This window comes from Delphinus delphis, chromosome 15 (assembly GCF_949987515.2).
Source record: "Delphinus delphis chromosome 15, mDelDel1.2, whole genome shotgun sequence".
Classification (NCBI taxonomy): domain Eukaryota; kingdom Metazoa; phylum Chordata; class Mammalia; order Artiodactyla; family Delphinidae; genus Delphinus; species Delphinus delphis.
This window is the reverse complement of record NC_082697.1, coordinates 10868325-10890092: the sequence shown is the minus strand read 5'-3', so window position 1 is coordinate 10890092 and position 21768 is coordinate 10868325. Positions and strand designations below refer to the sequence as shown.

The 21768-nt window shown below is 52.6% G+C and overlaps 2 protein-coding genes across 5 annotated transcripts in view; one reads left to right on the top strand and one right to left on the bottom strand.

The window, feature by feature from the left end:
* PTPN1 (protein tyrosine phosphatase non-receptor type 1) overlaps positions 1-11732 on the top strand; it is a 66766-nt gene extending 55034 nt beyond the window's left edge. For all 3 annotated transcript variants that reach the window (XM_060033412.1, XM_060033413.1, XM_060033414.1), the window contains exons 5-9: positions 1806-1943; positions 5731-5940; positions 6332-6493; positions 6759-6982; positions 9727-11732. In XM_060033412.1, coding sequence (XP_059889395.1) covers positions 1806-1943; positions 5731-5940; positions 6332-6493; positions 6759-6982; positions 9727-9913 — 921 coding nt within the window. In that variant the 3' untranslated portion in view covers positions 9914-11732. The remainder of the gene's footprint in view (positions 1-1805; positions 1944-5730; positions 5941-6331; positions 6494-6758; positions 6983-9726) is intronic.
* A 2614-nt stretch (positions 11733-14346) lies between these two features.
* The window catches only part of RIPOR3 (RIPOR family member 3), a 72628-nt gene continuing 65206 nt past the window's right edge, over positions 14347-21768 (bottom strand). For both annotated transcript variants that reach the window (XM_060033411.1, XM_060033410.1), the window contains 8 exons: positions 21501-21624; positions 20811-20946; positions 20020-20181; positions 19161-19322; positions 18451-18653; positions 17106-17189; positions 15903-15993; positions 14347-15475 (listed from right to left, as the gene is read on the bottom strand). In XM_060033411.1, the coding sequence (XP_059889394.1) occupies positions 15372-15475; positions 15903-15993; positions 17106-17189; positions 18451-18653; positions 19161-19322; positions 20020-20181; positions 20811-20946; positions 21501-21624 (1066 nt within the window). In that variant the 3' untranslated portion in view covers positions 14347-15371. The remainder of the gene's footprint in view (positions 15476-15902; positions 15994-17105; positions 17190-18450; positions 18654-19160; positions 19323-20019; positions 20182-20810; positions 20947-21500; positions 21625-21768) is intronic.

Here is a 21768-nt window from a genome sequence, read left to right as displayed (position 1 = left end):
GGAAATGACAGCAGACCGTGGCATGTTGCTATAGATGCCTAAGAGTTCTTTTAAGAACTCCTGTTTTTTAAATAAGTATTGACACTTAGTGTGTGCCAGAATTCCTCAGCTGTAGAGTTCCAAAGTCTTGCTCTTTACCCAGATTACAGAGATTTGTAAGGCTTTATATTTGCTTTTGAAAGTGATTGCTTGCTGTGTGGACGTGAGGTTGAAAAGACTTGCCTTTCCTGCCCATGAGGCATGAAAACATTGGCCTCTTCTTTGGTAGCAGCTCGCCATTCTGCATTTCTGCTTCTTTGCTTTACTCTTGGTCTGCTCACTGAATTGGGTGCCCACTCCAGCACACGTGGTTTTGGACCTACCAGGGCAGTCTGTTTCTGGAGTCTCAAGGCATTACACAGGTCTAATGATTTGAAGTGTGGGAATGAATGCATCCTTTAAGTCTTGAAGTCTCCTGAAGTCTTGCTGTCATCTGCCTCACCCACTTTGGCTAAGCATGGGATCGTGCCATGCCATTGATGCTTCTGTGTCCTGAGTGGCAGGATCTCTTTGGTGCTGACAGATGGGCTCTGTTCCAGGGGTTCATCTTTGGCGCTCACCATTGGTGCAGGGAGGGTGAAACTGGCCAAAACTTTAAAACAGGCCAGTGTCCAGGCTCTTATTGGCCTTCTGTTCGGAAACCATAAAGTTTGATGCTGTGTTGGCATCTCAGTGTGGTGTTTCTTAATTTGTTTCCCTCCCTTTTTTCTGTTGCTTTGGTTTTCATTAAAGCAGGACCGATGGGCTTTTGTTGTTCTGTCTTCAGCCTCTTCAAGAGCCTCCTGGCTCCTCTGAGTCAATGCATGTTGAATTATAAGGGTCTTGAACTTGTACCATTTCCCAAAGAGCTGTTTACACACACTGATATTTCATTTGCTGAAAGTCATACCATCTTTGAGGGTCCCTCTGTCTGGGGACATATGTCGGTTCCTCTGGCTTATGGACCTGGCAGCTTAGCCCCCATCTACCTGCTGTTTTAATCCAGAACAGTCATCAGCAACCAGAAATGTCTGGCGTAGACACTTGGCTCAAGCAAAGCATGCCACTAAATTTGACTCAGATTTTCTTTCTTGAACTCTAAATGAAACCAAATCTTCGGGAGTTTGCTTGCTTTAAGGAAAATGTTAATGAGCTACGTTTAAATCAAGAGCATCAAGTAGTTTCTAAAATTTTTAAACTACAACAAGGGATTTTTCTGAACTGAACCGAACCAGAATGAAAGGGTGGGGTGGGGCAGTGGGTGATCCCCAGCCTTGGAGGACCCCTCTGCAAACCTTCTCGATTCTGGTTTGCATTTGATTACAGCCCTTCAAGCTTTTTACGGTGTTTCATGTGGTCTCTTCTAGCCTTGGTTATCGTCCCCAGGGTAGGGAGTCTGCGCTATGCCGAGAGCACCCATCAGGGTCTTGATAACCTTTGAAATGGCTACATAAAGTAGTTCATGAGAGACTAAACCTTGTGTGCCATCTGGCTTCCTTCATGGGTGATAGGGAGAGGATCAGACCCCTGGAACACTTCGCTGTGTGGAAAACCGGGGCAGCTGGGTTTGGAAGTGCAAGTCCTGTCTGCCTGACTAGTCCTGGTCTAGATCTTCACAGACCCCCTCCCCATCTCCTCTGGAGGCAGGCAGGTTACATTGATGGCGACCTCCAAGGTCAGAAAACCCTGGGTCTTTGGGTTATCATAAAGCTCGTGGACGGTACTTCAAACCTCCATAGGAAGACTGTCAGTTGCTCACAATAGTTCAATGTTATTTTCTCCCCTAGTTAAAATGTGCACAGTACTGGCCACAAAAAGAAGAAGAAGAAATGATCTTTGAAGACACAAATTTGAAATTGACATTGATCTCTGAAGATATTAAGTCATATTACACAGTACGACAACTAGAATTGGAAAACCTCACAGTGAGTATGGCATGCGCTTAAGTACTTCAGACAGTTACTGGTTGAGATGTCTTTTCACTTGGGTGATACTACTGAACACCAGTTGTTTATGCCAGTGGTTTTCTGTGCTCTGAGCAAGAAGTAGTTTTAGCACTATGGTGAGTAGAGCTTACCTGCTTACTTACCAGGTGACGAGAGGTGCCTGGGGGCGGGTCTCACCTGCTTCCTTCCCCACAGAGCTCTCTCCCAACACTAGTTAACACCAGTTCTTAGGGAAAAGGGAGTTCTGACCTAAACCTTACCTGTTCCTGCTCCTGCCTTTGCAACTGCAGAGGGACTAAAGTGATGGCAGAGCACGTGGGCCTCTCTTGTGGTCCACAGTCTCTTTAGTCTGAAGTGAGGGAAGAAGGGCCCTCCAGGGCTGACTCCCAGTTCATAGTCAGTGAAAGTTTTCTAGATGAAGTCTTGGGCTTGTTTGTGTGGGGAGAATTAATTAATTAATTAATTTTAATAAATTTATTTATCTCATTTATTTTATTTTTGGCTGCGTTGGGTCTTCATTGCTGTGCGCGGGCTTTCTCTAGTTGCGGCGAGCGGAGGCTGCTCTTCGTTGCAGAGCATGGGCACTAGGTGCGCGGGCTTCAGTAGTTGTGACTCGTGGGCTCCAGAGCACAGGCTCAGTAGTTGTGGCACGTGGGCTCAGTAGTTGTGGCACACGGGCTTAGTTGCTCCACAGCATGTGGGATCTTCCCGGACCAGGGCTCAAACCCGTGTCCCCTGCCTTGGCAGGCGGATTGTTAACCACTGCACCACCAGGGAAGCCCATGTGTGGGGAGAATTTGTAACACCACCTGCCAGCTATCATTAAATGATGGTCTTGGAATATGTCTGGGCAGTGTGCTAGAAGCGGCATCACGGAAGACCCTGCCCTCGGGGAGGCTGAGTGGTTCGCCCGGAGCCATCACTCTGGGGAACCATGCTTGTAGTGGGCACAGTGGAAGGGAGCTGACGGCAGCTCCTGGGGACACCCTCAAACACGGTCAGCCACTGCCTCCTGGAATCAGACTGCCTGGGGTTGATTCCTGGCCCCAGCATATCAAATTGTCAGACTTCAGGCAAAGGGCACCGTTCTCACTGCGTCTATGTCTGCCCCCCTGTCAGATAGGGTTTTTGAAAGCCTTCCAGAAGGTGGTCCGTGTGCAGCGTGAGAGCAGCATAGGCTCAGAGCACGTGCCGGGAAGGGTTCACAGGTTCTGTGGGGTCGAAGGAACGTGGATTTATCTGGGGGCGGTGGGACTGGTGTTAGGGCTTGCGGGCCGGGGCTGAAGAGGAGGAATCTGCCCCTGGATTCTATTTGCATCTTAGTTTTCAGTTTACTGCTTTATAGTCACCGTGACGCCTGGGTTGGGATTAATAGTCGAAGTAAGATCGAGAACTTACGCAGGTGACTGGAAGTGGAGAAGAGGTTAAAATCCCGTGGCTCTGGAGGAATGCAGCTGCGCAGTGGGTCCAGGTCCCCCTGCCGCCCCCTGTGCACTAGCGCTGGAGCCCCAAGCCCGGCCATAGCCGCATGCAGGCTCTCGGGGTGTGATTTATGGAGGGGTTTGATACGGAGGATTTTCAGCAATAATGTTGGCGGTGGATTGGTATGTGCCTGGAGGATTACGTGGTAGACTTTTTTAATGCTTTTGAGCGTTTGCAAGCCTGACATTGCAAGTGACTTCCGGCAAACTCTTGAGAAAATTTCCTTTGCTTCATGAGGGAAACAGAATTTGGACAGAGCAGAAGAGGTTTGTGCTGTTTGCGTGGCAGAGCAGAGGCAGCAGCTTGGAGGTTTGGGGGAGATCTGTTTGCTCCAAACAGACGTGGTTTTGAAAAAGTCTTTTGTCAGACGTGTACCTGGCCGAGCACACGTTTGGAATGAATTCCTTGAGAAAGAGGTGGGCAGCCGTGAGGGAGGGAGTAAACAGAAGGTAACCCACACCTTTTTAAGAATTAAAAGAAGGAACTTGCTTTTGGCATGTTTTCTTATTCCTTTTTTTTTGCGGTACGCGGGCCTCTCACTGTTGCGGCCTCTCCCATTGCAGAGCACAGGCTCCGGACGCGCAAGCTCAGCGGCCATGGCTTTACGGGCCCAGCTGCTCTGCGGCATGCGGGATCTTCCCGGACCGGGGCACGAACCCGCGTCCCCTGCATTGGCAGGTGGACTCTCAACCACTGCGCCACCAGGGAAGCCCTTCTTATTCCATTTTTTAAAAAATCTATTTTTAAGTGCTTTTCTGTTCCAAAATAAATAGAAGACACATTTCTCTTTTAAGCCATTAAAGGATATAAGGAGATCATTTTCTAGGGAGGAAAGTATGGAATTGTTTGGTGTGGTTCTATAAGTTATCCTAATGTCATAAGCAGATTTTTTTCCAGTTCTGCAGAAAGATACCAGTGTGTGTAATAGCTGGTGCAGGGCGACACGTGTGTGTTCTCTGCTGATGTTAGGTCCTTGCTGTTTTTGTGGGTCCTTTTCACACGTTTTCATCACACTAGGGTCAGGGAAGGTTGCTGTAACTAAGCTGTGAGCATTGGGAGGGCAGGGCGCGGGGTCATTACCTCATCATGCCGGGCACACGGGAGGCACGTTATGGACATTTGCCAAACGAAGGGAGACATTGTCAGTCAGCGGGTCTTTGGCCCAAAGTGTTTCACCATCAGCTGCTGTCCAGGTAACCTAGGCACTGGCTTGGCCCTTGGCGCTGCGCAGCTGGGGTGGTTCCTGTCTGCAGGCCTTACTTCCCCTGTGACTGGCTCCCATTACTGTGGGCTCTTGCCTTAGTATAATCTTGGGTGCTCTCCTCAGCAAGGACTACATTTTGATCATTGCTCCTGGCGACCAGTTGTCCACCCTGGGAGTGGAGTCTCAGAGGCTCAGAGGAAGGAGCGGAGCTGGAAACAGCACCAGAGGCCGTTCTTTCCTAGCAGATTGGGCTAGGAGACAAGGGCCAGGGTCCTCCTCCTTTCAAGAGTTCCTGCAGTGGGCTCTGGAGTCAACCAAGCTTAGATTTAAACTCCTGCTCCCCCACTTAATGGAGGGTTAGCTGCCAAGCCTCAGTCTTCTAATCTGGAAAATGGGAGTAACGGGACTACGTGCCTCGAGGGATTGCTGTGAGAACCCAGTGAGCTCTCGTGCCCACACTGGAACACGGTAAGCGCTCCGCTTGTGGGGCCAGTGCAGCTGGTCTTGTCAGCATCCTCCTCCTCATCGTGGACCATCTGTTCAGCTGGATATTGAGCCACACGTGGCAGCCTCCTGTCTTTGGAGACTGAGTTGGTAACTTTTTTCTGTAAAATGACAATTCTCTGAGGCATCCAGATAGTTCTGTAAGGAAAGCCCCGAGTTTCCCAGAGCTGGTGCCCCACACGTGCAGTTACATTTCCACTCTTTCATGTGAAACCCCGAGGCCTTTGATGACAAGATTGCTGTGGGTGGCAGCGAAGCATCATTTTGACTTGTGGGGCGGATAGAAATCGGTTGTAATCATGAAGACGGCAGAAGTGAGAGGAACATTGGAGACAAGGGCTCTTGTGGGCAAGACTGTTCCATCCTAAAGGAGGGGCAGTTGAAGCAGGAGCAACCTGGGGTCCACTCGGGGCTTGGTATTTGTTCACTGGGTTTGTGGACCCGGGGAGAAAAATCTGAGAATTAAGGCTACTCTTGGAGTTAGGTGGGTGGAAAGGCACTTCATGCTTACTTGGAATTAATGATTTCTGTACAGGTGATTCTCTTAGAATCGTCATGAGTATATTTCTCTTCCAGTCTCAAGAAACTCGAGAGATCTTACATTTCCATTATACCACGTGGCCTGACTTTGGAGTCCCTGAATCTCCAGCCTCGTTTCTGAACTTTCTTTTCAAAGTCCGCGAGTCGGGGTCGCTCAGCATGGAGTACGGCCCCATTGTGGTGCACTGCAGTGCTGGCATCGGCAGATCGGGGACCTTCTGTCTGGCTGACACCTGCCTCTTGCTGGTAAGAAGGCCCTTAAATACCCCGAGAAGAGAAGGGAGCACATTTTAACCTCCAGTCTGGCCCAGCCACAGCTTCTCTGTTAACTGTCTCTGCTATAAACTAGCTTTGATCTTCACTTTTTAATAGCTTCCTTCCCATGAAAGGAGCTTTACCCTAAATAGCTTCATTTGAAGGGAGGCCCTTAATTTTAATGCGGAAGATCCAGAGAATCCCCTTCCCTCTCATTTTGCCCCTGTGCTCAAATGGTCCCAATTTTGCCACATTTTCTAGAATTCTGCCTTCCTCGCTATGACTTTTCCTGAATAGGAACTGGCACGCTCCAGGACATATACAGTCACGTTGTACTTGAGGCTTGGACCTCACTGAGCTGTGTCTCCTCTCTGGCTTTCAGATGGACAAAAGGAAAGACCCTTCTTCTGTTGATATCAAGAAAGTTCTGTTAGAAATGCGGAAATTTCGGATGGGACTGATCCAGACAGCAGACCAGCTCCGTTTCTCCTACCTGGCTGTGATCGAAGGCGCCAAGTTCATCATGGGAGACTCTTCAGTACAGGTCAGCAGTGCTTTTGCTTTAATCCAGGTGTGTGGGTTTTAAATTTTTGCCTGTAAAGAAGGAGGCTGTTCATTGTAAACGTTGAAACAGTATCCTGGGTCAGAGGAAATAGCTGGGCTTCGTGTTTAAATAGCTAAAAAGTTGTGGAAGGTTTCACCATGTTCCAATTTCTGCCTTTGAAGTGCTCACTTAAAGGGGAGCAGGTTTCCTGACAGATCAGCCAAACGTGAAATCTCACGGGACTTCCTCTTGCTGCTTTTTCAAGGAACAATGGAAAGAGCTCTCCCACGAGGACCTGGAGCCTCCACCCGAGCACATCCCCCCACCTCCCCGGCCTCCCAAACGAATCCTGGAGCCACACAATGGGAAGTGCAAGGAGTTCTTCGCAAACCACCAGTGGGTGACAGCTGAGACTGAGGAGGTTAAAGAAGACGGGCCCGTCAAGGAAGAAACCAGAACCCTCTTAACCGCCCCCTGCAGCCTGGAAAGGTAATGTGAGAGGGTCCTGGCTTGCTGGGGGTGAGGGGAAATGGCCTTCTGTTCCAGAAATACATATTGATATTGAAACCCTGTGGACCCAGCCTCCTCTTGGCAAACGGTGCTTCTGTGTTCTTGAGGAACAGGCCCCTGGACCGTCCCTGCTCCTCCCCCAGCTGGAGGAGCCTCTGACTGAGCCACAGGTTGGCCCAGGGAAGTGACTGCTTTAGCGGGGATCTAGCACCACCTGGTGGTGCTTGTTGGAATCAGGGGTCTGGTGCGACTGAGTCAGGTCTTCCAGCCCGGTGATGACAGCGACAAAGACAGAAACCTGCCCTGGACTTCAGGCCAGTCCTGAAACTGATATCCAGGCTTGACCACGTACCTTCAGCCCCCAGAATGGTCTTGGGGTACTTAACCTTTTCATGTAGTCTTTTTTTTTTAAGATTTGTTTATTGTTTATTTATTTTTGGCTGCATTGGGTCTTAGTTGTGGCACGTGGGATCCTCGTTGACGTGTGCGGGCTCCTCTCTAGTTGTGGCGTGCGGGTTTCCTCTTCTCTAGTTCTGGCGCGCAGGCTCCAGGGCACGCGGGCTCTAGTTGAGGTGCGCGAGCTCAGTAGTTGTGGCGTGTGGGCTTAGTTGCCCCGCAGCATGTCGGATCTTAGCTGCCTCACCAGGGATCGAACCCGCATCCCCTGCATTGTAAGGCGGATTCTTTACCACTGGACCACCAGGGAAGTCCCCCTTTTCATGTGGTCTTGATTGAGTTGATTGCCGTTTTGCTTCCTTACAGTTTGACAAAGATTACTGAGCACCTACTGATGCATGTGAAACCCCGAGATAACTAGACTGGAGCCCCTGGTCTGTGTTCTAGACCATCTTACTGGCAAGGGAGCAGTAGATTGTGGTGGTGGCCCATGGACAGGGGTGTGATGGAGGTGCACGCTGAGGGGGTCAGCCTTAGAGAGGAGACACCCAACCTTCCCTGGGTGGTCAAGGAAGGCTGCCAGCAGGAGGTGGCATTGTGCACAAGCTTGAAGGATGAACGGGGGTTAGCCCGAGCCTGAGACCGTGGAGGCAGTGCCCTTGGTGCCTGCAGTTTTGGAGGGCAGTTTAAGATTAGTGCACACTTTGACCCCACGTTTGTCTACACCTAGAAACTCGGCCAGCAGGAGTTCTCAAGCAGGTGTGCAGAGATGTACAGGTCGAGGTGTTCGTGGTGGCATTATTTCTAATGGTGAAAATCTAGAGATGAGCTGATTGTGTATCCAGGGATTAGATAAGTCGTGCTTTCTCCCTGTGTTGGATATTCTGCAGCTATTAAAGAATGGGATCAGGGTGTATTGTTACGGCCGGACACTGGAACGGTCATGCATGAGAAAGCAGGTCACACACAGTGTGTGCCCCACCGGGGCCTCTGGCTAAACTGATCATCAAAATCTTCCCCGGGCACTTTGCTAAATGCTGGTGTCCAGGTCCCAGTCCTGGCCCATGAACCTACTCCCCAGGGCCTTTTGTGCAACTGGCCCTCATCACAGGAACACCGGGTCCGGTTCTGGGGCTCGAGAGACACTTGTCCAGCGGGGCCTCCCAGAGCAGGTGCTGAACAAGTGCGACTGTGCCCCGGTTCCCAGGGCCTCTTTTGACACTCTCAGGGGGGGCTGGCGTGCTCCCTTTGAGGGCTCGCCGAGGGCCGAGGATGAGAGGGATGGGAGCTGGCACGTGACTTGGGTCAAATTTGTGTCATTGGTCCTGTTTCTTTATTCATGAAGACAGTGGAGAGAAAGCTGCCTTTCACATTCTGTGGGTGAAGGTGGTGAGCAGGGAAGTGTGGATTTGGGAAGCTGAAAGCCAGAGAATTCCAGGAAAAGAATGGAGTGGGACCAAGAACCTATGCGCCTCTGGGCACCGGGGAGGGCGGGGAGCCCACGTGCACACAGGCCTCAGCCCTGCGGCTGGGGCCTCACCGGGTGGGCGCCGAGAAGGGTGCTTCGTGCAGCCTCCTCCTGTCTCCTGGGGAGGCGGTGCCCCCGGATGGTCCTGCCAGTCACGCGGGAGGCTGCTGGGGCAGCAGGGCCATGGAGAGGCCTGTGGGAGGCAGGACTTCCTGTGGCCAGGGCCGCCTCGATGGACGCAAGGGTGGGAGGGCAACGGCCTGGGAGAGGTGGGGAGGGGAGAGGCAGGGTCTGGCTGCACCCAGGCCCACAGCCTCTGCTCGCCTGTCCTGGGACAGCCCTACAGGGTGGCTCTGGCTTGCCCCCAGCAAGGTAGTCAACTGACTGCACACGGGACACCTGGGAAGTGGGCCTGCTGGCAGGACTGGCTGGGCGTGCAGCGGGGAGGGCAGAGGGTCAGCACTGCAGATGTGTGGTGTTCGCATGTCAGCAGCAACAAAGGCCTCTGTGTGTCCACGTCTGTCAGGCCCCGGGGAGGGAGTGGAAGCCTGTGGTCGCACTGTTACCTTCCCTGATCTGAAGGGGAACATTCCACAAGCGGCCCCAGGGGCTGTACTGCTCCTCAGACCCTTACCCAGCCGCGTCACTGAGGAGTCCGCGGGTCTCCGGAACCCCACCCTGGCCCTGCTGTCGGGCCCTGGGAGGGAGGCGGTGACAGGCGGGCCTCTGGCCAGTGTCAGCATCAGCAGGCTCTGCTTCCACGTGGCTCATTTTTTCCTAGAATTCCTCCGGGAGTAATAGCATCCTTGCCATTGTTTTCCCGAGTGAGTAACCCGCCTCTGCCCCCCTCATTCCTCAGCGCGAGTCAAGACACTGAAGTCCGGAGGCGGGTAGCGGGGGCAGGTCCCGCCCAGGGGGAGCCATCGCTGCCCAAGGAGGAGCAGGACCAGGCGCCGACTCACTGGAAGCCCTTCCTGGTCAACGTGTGCGTGGCCACGGTCCTCACAGCCGGCGCGTACCTCTGCTACAGGGTATGTTTTCACTGACGGACGTGCTGGCCAGACCGCGTGTACGGCAAGCCCTGGCCGCCAGCCCGGCGGTAGCGCTCAGTGCTGCGGGAGCCTCTGAGCCAGCCTCAGAAGAAACAGATCAAAGGTTTTCAAAGTCTGGGACTGTGAAGGGCTAACGAGAGAGAATTGAGGATTGATGCACCAGGGTCTTAAGGAGCCCTGTGGTCCCAAGAATAGAAGAGTCTAATCTCAGGGCCTTAACCTATTCAGGAGTAAGTAGACAAAATGCCAAATACGTCTCTCTCTCTTTTTTCTTTTTTCTTTTTTTGTTCATTTGTTTTTGAAAAAAAAGTAATAGAATTACAACACATTGTTGTTTTTAACCTTTATAAAAAGCAGCTTTTTGTTATTTCTGGGAAAAAAAAAAAGACTAGGCACTTACGAAACTTTCTTGTACCCTTAGGTGGTGTAACCAGATACACAATTTTTATTTGATTTCCCAGGGAAAGACTCCCACACTTTTGCGAATGTAAAGTCCTTTGGAGGAGAGGGTTTGAGGGTTTCGGACATCGTCTCGCTCAGGCACTTCCTCTGCTGAGCGCGCACTGAGCCGGGACAGTGCCTGCGAGCTTTCCCGTTTTAAGAAGAAAAACAACAAAAGGCCGTCTCTAGAAAACAGAACCCGGCTTCTGCTTTTGCTCAGGGTGTCCCACTGGCTTCCCGTTGTCCGCTCCTCCACCGGCCCCCTCTCGTTACAGCCGTCTTGCGCACGTCCTGCCCCCATTGCTCCATCCCCATAAACAGGGTTCCTCAGGGCCCCTGCCTCAGGGTCAGAGGTCACCACAGGGTGGCCACCGGCTTTTCACCCAGCCATTGAGATCCAGAAGGAGCAGTTTCCACTTTGCTTGGAACATAAATGCCATTTCAGTAGAAATCCACACGTTAGAATGTGTTGCCGTTAAAGTTACGGAGAAGAGTGAGGATTAGCCTCAAATCTCTGGTCGTGGAAATCACCTCACGAGACTTCTGTTTTTTCTTTTAATGATTTTAAGTATTTTACCTCTTTCTAAGCAACCACCTTTGAGCGCATCCGATGGTTTAGTAACGTGCAGACAGCTTTTTCCTCGGGGGTGATTTTGGGAAGGGGGAGCTGTTGTAAAAAATAATAATAATAACCAAAACCCCCTTCACGGGGGCTGGAGTGGCCCGGGCGGCCGAGGTGTTGCATGAGTCCGCAGCTCTGCGGGGGCAGGGCCGGGCTCCTCTGAAAGCGTTTGGTTTCGTCCTAGTTCCTGCTCGACAGCCACACACAATCTGACCTGCCTCCACCCACGGTCCGCCCCTGCCCGTAGAGCCCGCAGCCGCCTAGCAGGCAGCCGGCGTAGGCGAGGGCCGTTGGACAGCGTAGCCCTCCGCGCCCCGACGGACGTCGGTTCTGCACTAAAGCCCCCCTCCCCAGGCGATTGGCCTCACCTCCATCCTGCTACTTTTCTCCCCCTCGCCTTCCTCTGAATACCAGACCCACAACCCATTTTTTGAGGAGGGCACAGAGGGCGCTGGGCTGGTGGCGCAGAGCATGGCAGCCTGTGCGGGTGGAGGGGCGAGCCTCCCATGGTGCCCCCTCGGCGCATCCCTGGCAGGCGGCAAGCGACATCCTTCCCACAGCCCTCCCTGGAGACGGCGTGTAGTGAGCCTCTCCACTCCATATTTATTTTTTAAGTCTTTTCTCCTGAAGGCATCCACAGTGCACTAGCATCTTCATAAACCAATAATGTGTTAACGTTTTTTGATGTCAGCCTTGCACCAAGGGCTTTATCAAAAAGTACAATAATAAACCCTCAGGTAGCGCTGGGAACGGAGGACTTTGCCGTGAGCCTGCTGCGTCAGACCAGTACTAGGAAGGAGGACGGTTGTAAGCAGTCGTGATTTCATTGGGTAACACGAGAAGAGGTTTGCCTATGTTTATAGAACAAGGGGATAATATATAATGAACACTTGGCTATTTAAGACACATGGCGTGAGATTACTTTGTCCCGGTTCCTCCCCTCCCCAGTTGTCTGCTCGAACCTCGGTCTCAGTCACCACTCTCCCTGTGTGTATTAGGATGCATGTACAGTCTTCTTGTGTCCCGATCAAATACCACGTGCTTGAAATCCTTAGATCTCTGCTTACTGACGCGCTCCGTGTACAAGTCCAGTCTACCTTTGCATGAGCTGAGCATTACGTGGCTCTGGTTCCTAAGACCGTTGCTGAAATCATTGCCATTCGGCAGCGGAGCGATGTCCCGTAACAGATATTTGCCCAATTCCTGGCATGACACTCTGGTGACTTCTAGTGAGGCCCAGCCTGTCCTGGTCCAGCTGGGCCCCACTGTAACTCAGACATTCCAAGGGTGTGGGAAGCCATAGTCACACCTCACGCTCTGGACACTTAGACAGGCAGGTCCCCCACGACACACACACCTTTGGGGTCAGCCTCCACTGTGCCAAGTTCACACTCTTCTTGAGCGGACCGTGATCTGGAACCAAGGCGACTGTTGGAAACCACACTTCTTGAAACAGCCTGGACGACGGTCCCTTCGAGCCAGCCTGTGGCCCTTCAGGTCCGGGGGCCTTGCTGAGAGAGGCGTCTGCCCTGCCCTTGAACCCTGGGGACTGATGGTGCTCACGACTCTTCCTGCGAGGGGAACTTAAGACCTCCACATTAAGTGGCTTTTTTAACAAGAAAAAAAAAAGGCAGCTATAGCTCACGGGCTGCTCTTCTGCCAGCATTTTCACATTTTGCCTTTCACGTGTTAGAAGCTCGTGCAGAGAAAGTCTGTGGTGGGAACATTTGAGGCATCGCCCCGCAGAGCCTTGGTGAGGTGTGGATAAGACTCTGAGGTGCCAGGCTGTAAGCATTTTTGAGTTGGGCTTGTTTGTTATTTTAAGTCCTGTATATGTATGTAGTAGTTTGGTGTGTATATATAGTAGCATTTCAAAATGGATATACTGGTTTAACCTCCTATCCTTGGAAAACAGATGGTTCTCCATCTTGTCACACGTATGTTAGAGAAGTAGCGAGCTGCTCTGCTATATGCCTTAAGCCAATATTTACTCATCAGGTCATTATTTTTTACGATGGCCATAGAATAAACCATTTTTACAAAAATAAAAACAAACAAAAAAAAGCGAGGTGTTTTGGTATGATACCTTTTCAGGTGTGTGTATACATGGATGCATGATGGGGGGCGGGGGGCGCGTCTCAGGGTCTTCTGTGACCTCACAGAACTGTCAAACTGTACAGTTTTCCAACTTGCCATATAAATGATGGGTTTGCATTTTAGTTGCAACAATAAAAAATTTTTTCTAAAGAACATGGCTTTGGGGTGCTTCCCATTTCTTTGCTTAATAGGCCTAAACCAGGCTGGGCAACTTCTGTTTTCTTTCCATCCCTGCTGATGTGAAGCAGATGTTGTCAGTCAAGAGGGGTTATAGTTTTTCCGCATCTGAGGATTACGACGGCAACGGCCTCCTGGAGTCGTGGGTGCCTCTGGGCTGGGGGCACTTTCCCTGCCTCGTGTTTATTCAGCGCCTCAGGCCTCAACCCATTTCAGCAACAACAAAACTCACCTTTTCAAGTGTTAGGGCCCTTGGATAACTTAATGAATTTATAAAGGTTGTTTGAAGAACTGCTCAAACCTCAAGAACGTGTGTCCCTTAGCCGGCTGCCTGTAAGACACAACGGTGGCCATGTCTCAGCACCTCTGCCGAGTCACATTTGATGTGGAACTGACACATCAGTGGAGACTGACACTGAGAGGTAACAGTGAAGTATAAACAATTCGTGTAGTCTTCGTTTCGTGTACAAAATTAAATGTAAGTCTCCCCAAAGTGATTTTTCAACTTCTTGTTCTGAAATAATTTCAGACTTGCACAACGTTGCAGAAATACTACCAAGAATTTCCTTATGTCCAAGGTTTTATGACTGTTCAGAGCTGGCTGCTGAGTAAACTGTTTATGCTGTGGCCTCTCAGCAACATCCATGGAACCCAGAAACAACGTCTGTGGTCATGTGACCACACAACACCCAGCAAGGACAGTGGGGACCTGGGTGCTGGTGTCACACCCACTGTCGTCACCTCAATCGTTTTCAGATACCAAAAAAAAAAGAAAATGACATCTAAGCTTTCATGAAGAGGAGGAATGCCAATGTGGAAAAAAATAACTAAATTTGTAACTAAGCAGAAGTCAGATAGAGCCCAAGGCCAGAGAAGGGCCACACCGCCTGGTGTCTGTAAGGAGAGGGGACTCTGGGAGCCTCAGAGAGCACGTGGAGAGTCCAAGGGGCAGCCCTGCCCTGAGGCAGCCCTCCTCTATCCCTGCGTCTATGTCACGTTGGAAAGAGAGCACTGAGGGACAGCAGGGATGGCTTCCTCCCTCAGGATATTCCAGAAAACAACCACTACCCTCCACTTTTTTCAGGTAGAGTGGAACGCCAATAAAAAGTTATTTTAATTGAAATTTCAGAAAACAACATATGGACAAGGCAAATAAATACTGAGTTAAACCAAAAAGCACAGAATATATACAGGAAATGTAAATGAGCATGTTTAAGTTACAGAGCTTTCCAATGCCATTGTTGATACCACATCCAGACCCCAGGGTACCTCTACATTCTTATCCCAGAAACAGCCCAGGACATGTCTGGGTTTTTTAATAGACTTAAATAGGAAATTAATTTTCCTTCTTTAAACATGATGTTCAGTAAAATCTTTCTTCAAACTAGCTTATGGCTTCTGAAGCAATTTATTTAATAAACCCTAAGTTGACTTGCTTCAGAAAATGGATTCCATTCTGATGAGTGAGGTCAAAGCAAATGGCACTCAAGACTTCTCGGCTGACGGCATGTTCTTGTTTCCTTTGTGCTGTTGAACCACAGTGAAAATAAGGCCCACGGTCAGCAGGCCGCCAGCCGGCTCCCCTGTGGCGCTTGGGCTGCAGCTCGGGCTGAGGGGGCGAACCGTCGAAACCCTGGCTCTGCCCTCCCCACAGTGACACCTGATGCTGTGGGAACGACCCGAGTTCTGTCCTCAGCAGGGACGCTCGGTCTGCTCGCCTCCTCAGTCCCAGTCTTTAGTGAACCAGAAGTGCTGAGCCAGCTGACCTGCTGATTCCAGGCCTCCGCCTGCCTGGCCTCGGCCCCTTCGTGACGTGGCTGGCTGGCACTGACCCGGCTCTGCCCCCGGGGAAGGTCAGGCCGATTCTCAAAGCCAAAGGCTGATTGACTGAAGTGCAGCCCTCTAAGTGCCGTGCAGCCCCTTGTTCTGCTCCCGTACAGAAGTCCCACTTGTGCCCTGGGGCTTCGTAACTGGCCCAGAGTCCGGGAGCAGCTCTGGCCAGTTCACGCTCTTGGGAGAGCACACCGTGTACCTCCACCCGAAGCCCTCCCTGTGTCGAGGCCGGGCAGCAGCAAAAACAAAGGTGCCGGGTTTGGGCTCATTAGCTGAGGCTTTTTAAAATATTGTGATTTCAACATCTGCCTCCTGGCCAAAGGCTTCGTCTCTTTGTTCTGAGCAAAGTTTATCCATCTTCTCAAAAGCTAAGCGTCCTTTTTCACCTGAAATATTAAGGTCATCTGTCACTGGGTTGTCTCCCCACCTCGCTCTTTCCTACACTGGTGAGCCAAGGTGGCCTTAGTACTTCCAGACGCCTAGGCCTCCGGTGCTGCTGTAAAGGGTAGGGGATGGGGAGCCTTTGGGACTGGCTCACGTGGACCCCAGGGCCTCGTCCCTTTGTCCAAGACAGAGCCCGCTGAACCTTAATCCTGCCTCGCATCTGGCTTTCATTCCCAAGGGTCGTAAACGGCCACCTCAGCCATAAAGGAAACCGGCCTTGGCCAAATGCAGTCAAACAGGTTGCTAACGGTGCCCGTCCCGTGTGCTATTTTGCGTCACCTGAGAGCTGGCTGTGGCCTCTCTGGCACAACCTTTCTACGGGCCCCAGCAACCCCACTGCACTTCGAAACGCTGGGTGCTGTACGTTACCAAATGACAGCGTGGTTTCCCGGGCTGCCGCTCGCACGGCCTCCACGTCAGACTGGCACAGGCGGGCAATCTGATCAATGCTTTCGATGCCCTGTTTGAGGTTGGGGGAAGGGACAATTAGGGGGCATTTTAAGGAACAGGTATCCACTTTTATAAACCCTGCAGGACCAGCCCTAGCATGGTCTCTGCGGCTTCAGCCCCTTCCTTCTCCGAAGGCTTCCAGGTTTCTCCTGTGGCCTCAGGTTCATCACAGTGCCACTGGCAGCATCTCATGTTTTCAATCCTGACACCTTTGGAAAGGCCCGTGTTGGAAATGAGAACACCTGCTTTCTCCTGGACCATTCTACCCCGTCTTCTTCTCCCAACCCTGCTCTCCAGGTCAGACCAGGAGAGGAGGTCTGACCTGGTTCAGGCACAGCTGACCACCTGATCACCTCCAGGGCCAAGGACCAGAGTGCACTTTAGCTCCCCCTAGTGGGCACCCTAACACTCACTGGTTATTTGATTATAACCAGATGGTCCTTGTAGAATTTCCTGCCGGTTCATTCCAGAATGAATTTAGTCTGTATTGGACCATTTTTCATCTAGCAGAATGGCAATGATTTTTTTTTTAAATAAGGGTTACAAATGAAGATGAGATTGAGGTAAAACGGGCATCCCCTCCTGTCTGCTTTCGGGAGTGTAAATGGGTGTGTGGTATCATGAGTCTCAAAAACATTTATCAATGCATTCTCTGGTCCTGGGATAACACTAAGTCTAGCCCAAGGAAGTAATTCAGAATTCCATATAAATTTTAAAAGTTTTATGCACAGAGATGCTCAAGAATTAGGATGGATAATTTTTGCATTGCTGTATTTTTACACTCTCTTTTTTCTACAATGAGCTTATTGTGCTCTTAGAACATTTTTCATTGAGGATATTAAACCATATAATCCAAGAGCTCAAAAGTGAGTCTCTGGGGCCACCTGCTTGTTCACACCAAGCCAGAGCAAACGGGCACTGTTTCCGAGGGACCTCTGCCATCAGAGCTTCTGCTGCTGGAGCTGGTGGCTGTTCCTCTACAACCAGCTCTTTACGGTGCTTCTTCACTGGCAGTGATTTTCTTTCTTTCGGTCCCAGTGGGATCATTTTGAAATGAACTAACTTCAGCATTAACCACAAGCAGGCTTCCCTCTATCCCCACCAAGGACGGGTTAAACTCACCCTGAGATGTTTTAGCGCCACACACGCAGCTTCCTGGAGTTTTGCATCGTTCTCGGTCAGGGCGTTGGTGTAGAAGAGCAAAGCCTAGGAAATGAGGTTACTGTGAACGGGGGGCTGGTGAGAGCAAAGTCCACGGTGCCCACGGCTCATCCCCTGAATGCTGACAGCAGGTGTGCGCAGTGTCGAGTTGTAGGCTACGGCATTCAATTTATCTAAAAACGCCGGTCCCTGGGCTGAGGGTCACGGCATAAGAAAACACTTTTTCTCTAGTACTGTTTACAAAATGCGTTCCGAAACTGCCATCTAGATAAAAAGCTGACTCAGAGGGCTTCCCTGGTGGCGCAGTGGTTGAGAGCCCGCCTGCCGATGCAGGGGACACGGGTTCGTGCCCCGGTCCGGGAAGATCCCACATGCCGCGGAGCGGCTGGGCCCATGAGCCATGGCCGCCGAGCCTGCGCGTCCGGAGCCTGTGCTCCGCGGCGGGAGAGGCCACAACAGTGAGAGGCCCGCATACCGCAAAAAAAAAAAAAAAAAAAAAATGCTGAATCAGAGAAACCCAGTGTCCAGCGGGGACAGCAGAAGTGAACACAGAGGGAGCCTCGGTGAGGCTGCTGCCTTGGCCAGAAGGAAAAGCATCTCTTCCCTTCCTCACTCTTCCCCAGTCACAGCTCTGACCCCGCCCTGTCAGTCACATGACCATGGCCAAGTCGGTTCAGCTGGAAAAGAAAGCTGGCAACTGCTTTGCAAAATTGTTGTAAGGGCTGTTAAGCACGGGGGAGGGGCCAGTGGGGATGTGCCTGGCACTTGGGTGAGCCCGAGACCAAGGCCCCAGTATTGCCCTTCTCCCACCACAGGGGCTGGTACCCGAAATCTAGAAGAGTCACAGGTGTTCAGGAACCTAAAAGGCAGAGGGGTCCAATCTCTTGGTTTTCAAGTGAACCGAGCACAACGAAACAGCCAGCCACACACATTAGTTGAAAGTAAATGAGGGTGACTGTCAGAATTCTAAGAGACATTCTACGTGCAGATGACATCTCAGAGACCGAATAGATAAGGTGCTTTAGAAACACTGAGCTGAATGAGGTGGTGAGCACGTGGCATGCTGCTAACCACTGATCGCCTGGCAATGCCAGCTCCCTCCCCAGGGCTGGCTGGCTGCTGCCAGTGGTGAGGGCTTGCAGAAGGCTGTGTTCATGTCTGGAGTATCTCTACATCAACATACCGGCCGCAGATGCAGCCCCCAGTCACTCACTGCTCCCTGTTTTTCCGAGAGGAAGCCTACCTCCCTCCACCTCCCCCCAACTCACACACCTGCAGCCAGGGGCTGCCGCCTCCCACACCGTACCTTTTCCCGAAAGCTCTTGTTCTTGGCTGCGCTGGCCAAGCGAGCACTGGCCGCCCTGCACACCCGTGGGGTCCCGTCCAGCTGGAGCAGCGCCCAGGCCCTCAAGGTCTGGGGCAGGGGCTGGAGCTGGCCCAGCTGCTTCCCCTTCAGCTTCCTGACTGTCTTGGCCTGGCCCACGCACTGCAGCTCCTCGAAGAGTGTTACTACAAGAGACAGAAAAAAGGAGGCCCGGGGTCCCCTCTGATTGCGCCGGGCTGGACAGCTGTGGCTCGTGCATTAGCCAGGGAGAAGCAAATCCCAGGACAAGCCCGTGTGATCACCAAGTGGACAGTCTGGATTGGTCTCAAAGGGGGCCTCCTGGAATCTCCAGGAAGGCTTTCTAGCAAGGGATCAAATACACCCTGAAAATGAATAAACCCCAGGTCCATACTTCAGGGACTCCAGCCAGCCCAGCAATAGCCCACCTGTCCAGTTCTGACCTCTGCTCTGTGCTTTGTAAAGCCTCCTGCCCTGGGAGCTCATTTCTACGTGGGCTGAATGTAGAATCTAATTAAATCTGGTTCTCGAAAGAGCAGCTGGAGGAGAAAGACACAGTGATTCTGAAACACTGGCTTCCCAGAGCCGAGCCGAGACAGAGGTCTCCACGACGGACACTCCTTTGTCGTCAGTGTGTTGCTTTGAGGCCATGTGCCCCCCACCCCAGCCCCTACCTTCCTTGGTGAGCTGAGCGAAGTGCTTCTCCAGGTCGGAGACACTCTGCCTCCGCAGGTAGCTGTGAAACTGGAACCAGGTGATGGTCTGTTCTTCAGGGAGCTCGGCTCCGGGCAGCAGCCCGCCGCAGCTGACCACCTGCTCCAGGAGCCTGCGGCACACTGGCAACACACAGACACGACGTGAGGGGAGCCCGAGACCCCGCCCCCTTGGCGCTGCTCAGCCGGCCACGGCCGGGTCACTTTAAAGGCTCTCTGATGGCGTGTGGGTGGGTGTCCCTCCCTGCGCCTGCGTGGGGCGTGCTCCAGCTAAGGCCCACAGGCCCGCGTTGGGAGTCTTGCGGTGCATCCGTGTGCCCTGGGCCCCACCCGCCCCTCGGTGTGAATCACAGAGCCGGGGCCTGGGAATGTGCAGGTGGTTAGAACGGCTTAAGGCCCAGAGCCACTGCCTGGAGTATGTCACCCTTCAGTTGTCAACAGAGAAAAGTGCTGCAGCTCTGCATTCTGGGAAAGAGTCCAGCCAAGATTCAAGACACCGCTATGGGGCAGGTAAAGTCCTGCCTACCTTCCCATAAAGGCTCCTTCTCAACCCCTCTAAGGTTCTGGTGGAAGCCATGGAGTCAGAAAGGTGCACGAGCCCACTAACGTTTGCAGCCTCCCGGCTTCACGGACTCCTCCCTCCTCTCCCCAGGAAAAGGAGATGCCTTGTTGTCAATTTCAGAAAGGCCTCCACTTCATGCCGAGAAGGCGTTCGCAGAGGTGGAGACGGGGCTACTAGGAGGCTTGCCGAGGCAATGCTGAAGGCCCCAGAGGATCCACAAAGCATTTCTGAGGCGGGCGGGCACAGGCAGGGGGCTACCTATTTCCAGTTGTCCCGGGTATTTCCCTCGGACTCTGTGCAGGAACGTCTTCTTGAGCTGGTCCAGCAGCACCGTACCAGGGCAGGACAGGACCGCGCCGGGCTCCGTGCAGCCTCTCCACAGCTTCAGGCACCCCTTCCTCCGCGTGGCCTGCGGGATGACTGAAAGCCCAGGCTCAGAAGCCTGACTGGCGGTGGGGAACAGCAGGCAGTGAGGAAGCCCAGAGATGTCCTTCCACTAGGCCCTGAGAGGTCGGGGAGGAGGGATGGCCTGGCCTAACGCAGAGTCCCTTTCCCACGTCCCATTGTGACCCGCAGAGACAAGCAGCTTCGGCTGTGAGCACCTCATCTGGGTCACCACCTGCAGCCCTCACGACAACCCTGGGGCTGCTGCTGTCACCAGCCTCTCCTTATGGACAAGGGGAAGTCCCACAGAGGAGGCAGAGGCAGAACTGGGGTCACAGCTACTGTCTGACCGCACACTGTATGCCCTGAATGTGCCCTGGGGTTCCTTCACTGACACCTACCCAGCGGCCTCCCCTATACAGATGGGGAAGCTGAGGCTCAGAGAGGTGAATCGTTCGCCCAGAGTCACACAGCTGACCGAGGCTAGCGGGCCTCCCTTCCCACCCCACAGTGTGTGTCTGATCCCAGCCACTGCCCCCACTCATGCCCCCTGGGCTCCATTTAACTCTGGGTTAGGGGAAGGGAGAGGAGGCCCCCTGGGCTTTCATCCTCATCACTTCCTGCCACGCACACGGGCAGTCCGTGGATGGAGGACAGGCACTTACTCTCTTCAACGCATGTCGCCTTGCTGACCTTCTCAAAATCAAGCACAGAAAGCGTCTCCAGAACCTGTTTTTGCTGTGCAGCTTCTTCCAGGAGGCACTCCTGGACCATCTTCGACAAGTTAGGAGAGTCCAGTTTCTGGGAAGCAACCCATGATGCTCCGGGTTAGCACAGAACATGCCCTCTGAGGTCAACCACCATGCCTGTGGCGCCCACCTGCCCTGTGCCCATCCTTTCTTCTATCCCGATGGTAGCTCCCTGACTGTCATCTGGGGATTCCTCCTTTGCTAAAGGGGTAGAGACGACAGGATGCAGGCTGGAGCTGCCAGGAGCCACCTTTGCCACCGGCAGGAGCCAGCCTGCCAGAAAGTGAAGCCAACCAACACAGGAAAGCAGAGCTGAGAGAGGGAAAGACTCAGTCATGATGACGTTTGAAACCCTGGATCCAGCTGGGCCTGAAGCCCACCTCTGGGCCTTTCAATCCTATGAGCCAAAAAATTTCCTTTCGGCTGAGCCAGTTTGGATTGGAGTCCTGGCATCTGCCACTCAAAGAGACACAACCACTGCCTTCGGTTTAGGGCTTGGGCTGTATAAGGACCCCATGACTATTCACCAGCACCACCACCAGCACCCCCGCTTTGAACCTGCCACCCCACCCGACTCCACCCCACCCTCCCCCATTCCTCACCCACCTGCAGCAGCGCTTTGCAGATTCGGAGGTGAATCGTGAGCAGCACGTCCAGCTCTGGGGCACCAGTCGTGAGCTCCCTGGACGGCGCTTTCAGCGCTGGCGGTGGAGGTGGAGTCTTGTCCTTTCTGAGTTGAATTGAGAAGAACCGGGTGACCGTTCGGTTAGCAGTTCAGCTCCCTCCAAGGGTAGAGGAAACCCTCCCTCTCTGGAGAGCTCTGATCAGGGAGGCCAACTCCAGGTCCCAAGGAGATGGAGTTAAACTGAGGAGA